The 9,265-nt window shown below is 43.1% G+C and overlaps 1 protein-coding gene across 1 annotated transcript; it reads left to right on the forward strand.

The window, feature by feature from the left end:
* Nucleotides 1-5,928: 5,928 nt before the first annotated feature.
* Nucleotides 5,929-6,977, forward strand: LOC141599636 (uncharacterized). Its single transcript, XM_074419712.1, has 2 exons — nt 5,929-6,343; nt 6,433-6,977. The coding sequence occupies exons 1-2, from the start codon at nt 6,004-6,006 to the stop codon at nt 6,975-6,977; spliced, it is 885 nt and encodes a 294-aa protein (XP_074275813.1). The 5' UTR covers nt 5,929-6,003.
* The last annotated feature ends 2,288 nt before the right edge of the window (nt 6,978-9,265 follow it).

The following is a 9,265-nucleotide window of genomic DNA, read 5'->3' on the forward strand; positions in this document are numbered from 1 at the left end:
TACATTGTTAGCTATCTGCTTACTCGCTTTTATAGACTCTGAGTTTCTTGTCCATTGGGATTGTTTTCCAAAGTGTAGGAGTCTTCTCTCCTTTGGAGGCAGATCTTTGTCTGCTTTCCGCCTTTTCTTTCTACGCCCTAGTGGCGTAAGTGCACTTTGCGCTTTCTCGATGGTTCAAGGGTCTCGTTGGTCTCTTGATGTTGTTTACCATAGCCAAGGGGATGAATCTCCGGGACACATTTTTGTGTCTTGTTGTAGGTATTTCTCCGAAGCTTCATCAATTAAGATGAGAAGAGATATGCTCGTTCGTTTGGCCAGCTCTAATCGTCCCTTCAAGAATGATGTGGATGTTGAAGTAGATTTCCAGGTGCAGCCAGCCGTACGCCATCAACACATTGTGCTTCACCGATGCAATTACTTAGTCGTAGTAGTTTATGTTATTACTAAAATAAGTGCTTTTGGCCATATGAGCCAAATGCCAATTGTATAAAAACCTTTCTTTACTGCTGCCAAAAAAAAAAAAAAAAAAAAAAAAAAAAAGAGAATATATACATATATTTTTGGTTATGGACTTGTAAAAAGGTGTTCATAGCTTAAAGTTTGGAGAATGAAGAAGACTGTCGACAATAAAAGATGGAAGAGCTCATACTTAAGACTAACACTATCCGTCTTATTAATAGGACGGGTCATTTTGATATCACATTGTGCAATATGGATCAAGTAGCTAGAAAAGGGTTGGGAAGTGTAATTAATTAAAAAATAAGCTAGTGTATAGTAGACAGTTGTAGGCATGCAAATGTGTAGAGGACTTGACAGCTTTATGGTTGACATGACTTGATGACTATACAGTGGGATTTTTTCAAAAAAATTGTACTACCCTCACATTTACCTCTCATATTTTCAGACATTTCCCCATCTCTCCTCCAATTTACTCATTCCCTCTCTTTATTTCTGGAAAAATCCTCTACAAAAAAAATTAAAAAGCTTGATAAATAATCTTCATCAATACAATGACTACAAAAACAATGGCAAAAAAAAAACCTCCAAAAAGAATATTTTTTTATCAATAATCTAGATCCAAAACTCCTTAATCTTCATCTTCAAGTTACTGCTCCATCTTCATCTTCATATGCAAGAATCAGTTGTAAGTAAATTATTAATGATGAAGAAGGCTTTAAAATCACATTTGAATGGTCATTGTTTGTATAAATTTTCATAATGTATTGATTTTAATTATTATGAGGTTTGGTGTTTTAAATTTGATTGAAACTCAATAAACCCGGTTCTTTTATAAGTTTTGTTTCTTACTTTTGAATAAACTTCAAAAATAAGGATTTTGTTTATAAATTAGTAGTATTTGATTATTGCTCAATATGTGTTATCAATTTAGAATATTATGTTACCAGTTAGGTTGTATACAAAACTCAATATTAACGATTGAATGATGATTATAATATGTTACCATTTTTCGCTTGTTATGTTAACAATTCTGCTAATGCTAACAATTGCATTTGATTTTAAATTAGGAATAGGTTGTATTTGATTATTGTTAGATATGTGTGATGACTTTTGGGGAATATGTAACTAGTTATGTACTTATATATGTCGTATATGAATAATTTTGGTTAGGTATATTGATATGGTACCATATTATACTCATATGGTACCAGTTGAACTGAAGCGTTGATATGTTAAACTATAATGTTTAATTGATGTGGTGACATACTGAAATATGGTGACATCTGACTACTTAAATGTCAAAATAATATGCATTCGTGAATTAATGTGCTAACATAATGTCCTCAATTGATAACATGTTGAACTGAAAAGGATACATATTATATACAAATTGTTGTCCTCAATTAGTAACATATTGATATAACAATGGTGACATCTTAAACTGCAATTGTAACATGTTAAACATAACTACTTGTCACCATTTTGGAAAGTTGTTAATATTTTGTGTTGGTTTTGGGAAGAAATTGGAATATAACCACAACTATCTGTGTTGTGTTGGTTTTCGACAGATGATTGAACCTCCCTCTTTTATCCCGAGTGTCGATATGGAAGACATCGTCATTGACAAGGGACCAGGGACCATGTGTGTCAAACGACACTGTTGGCTAGGTGCAATGTTCACCATGCATTACACTCAAGCTGCAGTCAAGAAAGGGGTGGCGAGGCGAAGGGTTCTGATACGGTGCATGCAAAAAAATGAACTATAGGCAATGTGGTGGTGCTTGTTTATGTTAAACATTGTTGTTCATGTTTGAGTTTGATATATTTTGGATTAATGTTGTGAATATTAAATAGAATTTGTGACCATGTCGTTCGGTAATATGTCATTATTTTCACCTGTTTATGTTATCGTATTTTGTTAAACTATAGGGTAATCATGTTCTTTAGAAAATTGTGTTCCTTAAAATATTATGAATGACAAACATGTTACCATTTTGTTGGACAATTCTCTCAACAAGTTTAAAAATGTAATTTTTTACCATTTTAATGATTGTAAAATTGATACCAATGTTGTTTAAATGTAAACATATTGGACAACTATATATACACTTAATGAATGTATATATGTAACAATTTGTGGACTGCATGTTACTTGAGTGGTGCTATTGATTATATTGCTTAAATGGTTACATAGTGAACAATTATGTCAACAAGTACAAAAACGTAATATGTTACCATTATGAGATTGTTTGTTTATTAATAGCACTTCATGTAATCTATTTGAATCGTTACTTATTAGTAATTTGAAATGACGACATATGCTGATAAAATGGACAATAAATACGAAATAGTATATATGTTACCATTGTTTTTATTCGTGTGACCATTTTTTGAATGGTAACATATAACAAAAAATGCTTACATGAAAAAAAAAATCTAAATATGTGATCACTTTCAGACTACATGTCTCTGTTAGTCAGTAATGATATCATATCATTAAAGTGAACTGAAATGGTTCCTTATGTCACTTAAATAGTACTCCCTACACATTTCTATGTTCTTCCCATTTCATTATAATACTACCAACATATAATGAATATAATGAAGAAATGGGAAGAACAATAAAATATGGAGGGAGTAACATATTTCATAATTACTTCAACTTGTTTATAAATGTTATAGTATATGTTTTGATTATAATACTACTTGTTTAAAAGTAGGACTCTTTGTGTAAAAATGTAACCATTTTAAGGCTTTATGTGACCATCTGGGTATTGAATGACATTCATCACTTCATCTGCCATTTCTTCAATAATGGCCGTTGAAATTGAACAAAAGAAAGACTATGAACATGAAAACTTAAAAGTGCTAGTGTATGAATGAAGATATGAATAAATAAAGGATGCCAATGGAGAAATACCATCTTTTTATGTGAAAACTCTTAAAAAAATCAATTTCAAAATGATAAAAACCATACATTTATCATTCAATTCCAAAATGATAAGTAGACCAACATGATAAAAACCATAGACATTATACAAAAAAATTGCACAATAGTGATTCTCGCATACAATATCATCATTCAAGTATTTCCCTAATCATTTTACACCATTATTCTTAATTTTACTATTGGATTTATCAATTATGACTTTTTTCAACAGTTTAATGTCCTAGGACAAGCACTTTTATTAAAATGGAAACTGTTCCGGGTGTAATTCCAGAGCAGATATTTGTTACCACACGTAGCTAGTAGAATGATGTCCTTGCTTGAGTTCTCCTTGCGGTCTCCTGAAATAATGAACAAACTGAGGGCTCGGCTTTGGCCGAGCGTACTCACTCCGACGCTCAAGTCAGTATACTTAGAGAGAAGTTGTTGTAACTTGGCTAAGAGTGTATTGTAGAGAGATGAAGAAGATATTACCAAATGAATAGTGGTTATTAGGTCAATTTCTGTGGATCCTTTCCTCAATGAAGGTTGAGGAGTATTTATAGGCATTCACCTTTTGTCACGTAGTGGCCAAGTGGCCAAGTGGCTCATTAGGTGGAAAGACCGTTGTACCCTCGGCCGATGGACCTGTGGTAGGCTCGCCGAGGGTCTTGGATATGAGTACGCGGATATGTGTCCCTACCAAGCTAGTTGTCTGGCCGAGACCCAGGTGACAGGCCGATGGATTGTATCGGCTAGGCTGTCTAAGTCGTTGACTTTGCTATGGATACCCTTGACCTTGCTCAATATGTTGACTTGGTCAGCGGTGCAGAATATGCCCCATCAATTTGCCCCCAGCGTAGTCTATGCCGTGGCATGGGCTCCGATGTATGTTTGAGCGTATATTCTGCGCAAGTATTTTGCAAAAATTTTCTGCGTCGGCTTCTTCTGATGCATCGGCTTGATCATTCGTAGGCCTACCATATCCCCCCTCCACATGGATGCGTAAAGGGTATCCGATGTGGGAGAGAATGATGATGTCGGCCGAGACCAGGGCTGAGAGTGCCGGTTGTTCTTGATTGCCCCCGGCCGGTGCTTCCTGGCTTGGTCGATCGTGTGGCCGGCGGAGAGCGGGTACTTAGGATTTTTCTGAGGGAGATGAACAGGTGTATAGATGTGAACGGGCGTGTTGAATACGCTTGGTCACTGTAGTATTGATTGACATTTAACTGTTGCAACGATTGACATTCCGTGGTTGCATGTCTGACACGTGTCTGCTTGCTGATTGGTTGATGCTTCATGGGCTGTGCCCTGATTGGTCCTTCTTCATGGGCTTTTCCCTATAAATAGGGCAGTTTATTCCGTGATTTTGGCCATTACTTTCATTTCTTCAAATTTTCGAAAATTTTCTCCCAAAATCTTCATCTTTCTAAACTTTCAAGGGCTTTCTATTCTTCAAATCTTCGGTCTTCGATCCGGCGAGTGTATTTCTTCAAGGTAATCAAACAAATTTTCCTTTATTTCGTTGGTAATTTGTTGTGAACATGTCTTCTGCTGATGCTGGACCTAGTATACCTGCGTCGGGGGGCCCTAGGTCTCCTTCTCCTGAAGTTGATCCTCAAATTCTTGAGGAATGGGAGGACTCTGATTCCTATGGCGATTTTGGTGATGATTTCGGTGATGAAGTGGAAAGGCCTCGTCGTAATGAAGGGAGGCAGTACGTTATGGATCACGGCAACGCCTGTAAGGTTCGTCTTGACCGTGCTTGGACTCATAAGCTCGCCAGTTGTTCAGGCGACAAATTTTTCGAGGGCCATTTTTTCTTCGGTAGGGGATACGAAATTGTTATCCCTGAGGAGGGTCAGGCCGTCTGTTGCCCTCCACCGGGCCATACCGGCGTATATATGCACCATCTGGAGTATGGGCTCCGGTTTCCGCTGAATGGGTATGTTATGGCCATTATTAGAGCCATGAACGTTGCCGTTGCACAACTGCACCCGTTGGCTATGAGGACCATAATCGGCTTTGTCTGGCTCTGTCTCTTCAAAGGAGAGGCCCCAACGGTGAATTTATTCCGCCGGCTTCACCATCTCAAACCATTTTCTGGCCGCGTCGGATGGTACAGTGTGGAGATGGAGCCGGGTTATGTCTCTGTCAACAAACTTCCTTCTTGCAAGGACTGGCAAGGCCGGTGGGTGTACGTTAAGGTGCCGGATGACTATCCGCTGCCCTGCTTTTTCCAGCACCGAGTTAACTTGCGGTGTGAGACTCAGGCGGAGCACGATAGATGGGTTTCCCGGAAGAAGCTCAAAATGGATGCCAGCAGTGTCTATCTCCAAGAGGATGAGAGGTTGGCAATGAGGCTCTTTGAGATGGACAAGAGTGGGGTACCGAAAAAATGGATTCCCCCGACGCAGATCATCCTTCAGGATGAGCCGCTCTGCCACGTGGGCCTCATACCGGCCCTAGCACAGGGTGAGTGGGGTCGGTGTGAGGCCCATCGCCGCTCTTAATGCTCTTGCTCCTCGGATTTCGGTTTATTTCCTCTACTTAACTCTTGCTTTGTTTCTTTCGCAGACCACTTTGGAAAGGACTTGTCTGAGGATCTTCTTCGGAGAATGGGGCTGCACAAAGATGGGACCGTTGCTAACTTGCATCCGAAGGCTCTAGCCCACGACCGTAGGAAGTCGGCGAGTGACCTTATGGAACAACGGCTGAAGGGCTTGAGCGTGGAGGAGGCTCAGGCGAGGGTCGTTAGCGGTGTAGTGCGTCGGACGCGAAAAACACCATTGACCCCGGCTCCATCTCCTATCCCTCCCCCCAAGAAAGTGGAGATTGTTGATATTCCTTCTGAGGGGGACTCTGATGGGGAGGGATCTCCTCTCATCCGTAAGAGGAAGAAGACAGCCCCTACTGCTGGCGAGGAGTTGCCTCCTCCGGTCAAGAAGGCCAAGCATGGTAACTATCTATCCCGTGACTCAAATTCAGCCGGGCTTTCTGATATGTCGATACAGGTTGATACTGATGTCTTTATTAAATTTTTGCAGACCAACCGCAGTCGGCTCTTGGTCTCGTTGGGCAGCAGGTAGGGGGGTCCTCTGCGCAGGTTGGTGATCAAGGCGTCACCGTCAACCCTTCATCCCAAAAGGCTTCCTCCTCCCAGCCGCGGGCTGGTGGTCAAATTGTCACCACCGTCCCTTCATCCCAGAGGGCTTCCGTCTCCCAGCTTATAGAGGAAGGCACGAAGTTGATTAGGGAGCTGGCAAGGTGGAACGTGGTTACCGGTGCTCGTCTCATGGAGCAAGAGAAGGCCGTGGCTCGAGCTGTTCATGAGCGTAATGCCACTAAGCGGGTGGCTGCGTCGGCGAAGCTGGATCTCCTCAATGAGCGGAAGCTTAGGGGAGATGCTGAGAAGGCGCTCTTGGCTGAGAGAAAACTCAGGGAGGACGCTGAAAAGGATGTCCTGGCTGAGAGAGCCAAGGCCGAGGCCGCGGGCACCGAAGCCGCGAAGTTGTTGGAGAAGTGTAACCTTGTTCGGGGCGTGCGACCTCTATCTCCCAAAGCAGAGGAACGAATCCGAGGGCCTGTTTAAGGCCCAAAGGGGTGATTCGAGGGCAAAGAGGCCGTCATCAAGCGAAGGAGGAGGACATTGAGATGCTCCAAACCGTCATGCTCCCAATCCGTGCGCCGACCCGGATCCGCCGAAGGAGCTGCCAGGGAAGTGATCGAGGAGCTTTTTCCTCTTGAAGATTCCTTTCCGTGGGACGGATATAACGAGCTGCTTGATGATAAGCTTGCGGCTAAGGAGAAAGCCATGGCGGAGAAGGCCCAGGAGGCGGTGAGGGCGAAGATTGAGAAGGAGGCGGCCGCGGAGAGAGCTGCTCTTGCTGAGAAGGCTAAGGCGGCCAAGGAGGAAGCTGACAGAATGAGGGCGGCTGATGACGCCGAGGCCAAAGCTGAGGCTGCTAAGAAAGCTGTTGGGTTGCCCATTGAAGAATATGCGGCTACCGGCATGCCGATGGTAAGCGAGAAACGTGCATAAACTGGTCGCTTGATGAGAACAAGTTTACAGCAGACCGCTTTAGTCGCTTGGAGTCAATTGTTAAACCCTTCTTCCCTGCCATCCTTTGGCGCTTCAAATGATACTTGCAATTTTTGTTTTTCTTTCCTTGTATTTTGTACAACCTTGGTAGGTTGTGTTTCGGCTTACCCTAATGGGGACGGCCGTTGTCTGCATTCTTTCCACCTGTAACCTGTTATTATTAATAAGAGTTTGCTTCCTTTGCCTTCGGCATGCCGAGGTCTTTTTCTTATTTCTTTTGAGCGTTTCAACGGTATTTAGTGTTTCCACTCTGCCTCTGGCTTGGCCGAGGTCTTTTCTCGTTTTTGCCTGAGTTGCCCTCTTACGTCTTTAATTGAGCGTCTCTTTTTGTTTCCGACTTGGCTTGGCCGAGGCGGTTTGGAGTGTTTATCTCAACTTAACGTTTTTAAGGCATTTTGATTTGTTTATCAAATGCGCTGGCCGCGACTGTCGCGGTGTCTCGCTTTCGATGGAGATCTGCTCTTTGTCGGTACGACGAAGAAGAGTCGGCGTCCGGATAGCGTGTTACGCGGCGTCTACCACTTTAAGTGACTGCCGAAGCGTCTACTATTTGGGGTGACTGCCACAGCACTACATTTCTTCATGGTGACCACCGCTCTTGTCCAATCGACAGTATGAGTCGGCGTCGGCCTCATTCTTTATAACGACTGCCGCTCTTGTCCAATCGACAGTGTGAGCAGGCGTCGTCGTTCTCACAACGAACGCCGCTCTTATCCAATCGACAGTATGAGACGGCGTCGGCTTCATTCTTTATAACGATCGCGCTCTTGTCCAATCGACAATGTGAGCAAAGGCGCCGTCGTTTCACAACGAACGCCGCTCTTATCCAATCGACAGATGAGACGGCGTCGCTTCATTCTTTATAACGATCGCCGCTCTTGTCCAATCGACAGTGTGAGCAAAGCGTCGTCGTTTTTCACAACGAACGCCGCTCTTATCCAATCGACAGTATGAGACGGCGTCGGCTTCATTCTTTATAACGATCGCCGCTCTTGTCCAATCGACAATGTGAGCGGCGTCGTCGTTTTCACAACGAACGCCGCTCTTATCCAATCGACAGTATGAGACGGCGTCGGCTTCATTCTTTATAACGATCGCCGCTCTTGTCAATCGACAAGTGTGAGCGGCGTCGTTTTTCACAACGAACGCCGCTCTTATCCAATCGACAGTATGAGACGGCGTCGGCTTCATTCTTTATAACGATCGCCGCTCTTGTCCAATCGACAAAGTGTGAGCGGCGTCGTCGTTTCTCACAACGAACGCCGCTCTTATCCAATCGACAGTATGAGACGGCGTCGGCTTCATTCTTTATAACGACGCCGCTCTTGTCCAATCGACAATGGTGTGTGGCGGCGTCGTCGTTTTCACAACGAACGCCGCTCTTATCCAATCGACAGATGAGACGGCGCGTCGGCTTCATTCTTTATAACGATCGCCGCTCTTGTCCAATCGACAAGCAGAGTGTGAGCAAGCGGCGTCGTTTTTCTAACGAACGCCGCTCTTATCAATCGACAAGATGATGAGGCGTCGGCCTCTCGATGGCGCCTAGCCTGAAAAATGAACATTTTGATGAAATACTTGGTCCCTTTTACATTTGATATTAACATGCGTCGGGTGCCCACAATGTTTTGGGCACCTCCGGCGCTAAACAAGGTCTATTAGTTTCCTAATGCCTTATTAGAGGGATTGCATGCTCTTCCCCGTCACCGTTTGCATCCATAAGGTCGCCCTTTGGTTGTGAGGATGAGCTTTTCCCCTTCTCCGATCGTTCGCCACTT

This window comes from Silene latifolia, chromosome 9 (genome assembly GCF_048544455.1).
Source record: "Silene latifolia isolate original U9 population chromosome 9, ASM4854445v1, whole genome shotgun sequence".
Classification (NCBI taxonomy): domain Eukaryota; kingdom Viridiplantae; phylum Streptophyta; class Magnoliopsida; order Caryophyllales; family Caryophyllaceae; genus Silene; species Silene latifolia.

Coding starts and splice junctions, on each gene's coding strand:
- LOC141599636 (XM_074419712.1), top strand. CDS start 6,004: ATGGGGCTGCACAAAGATGGGACCGTTGCTAACTTGCATCCGAAGGCT. Junction 6,344..6,432: donor GGTCAAGAAGGCCAAGCATG/GTAACTATCTAT, acceptor AAATTTTTGCAG/ACCAACCGCAGTCGGCTCTT.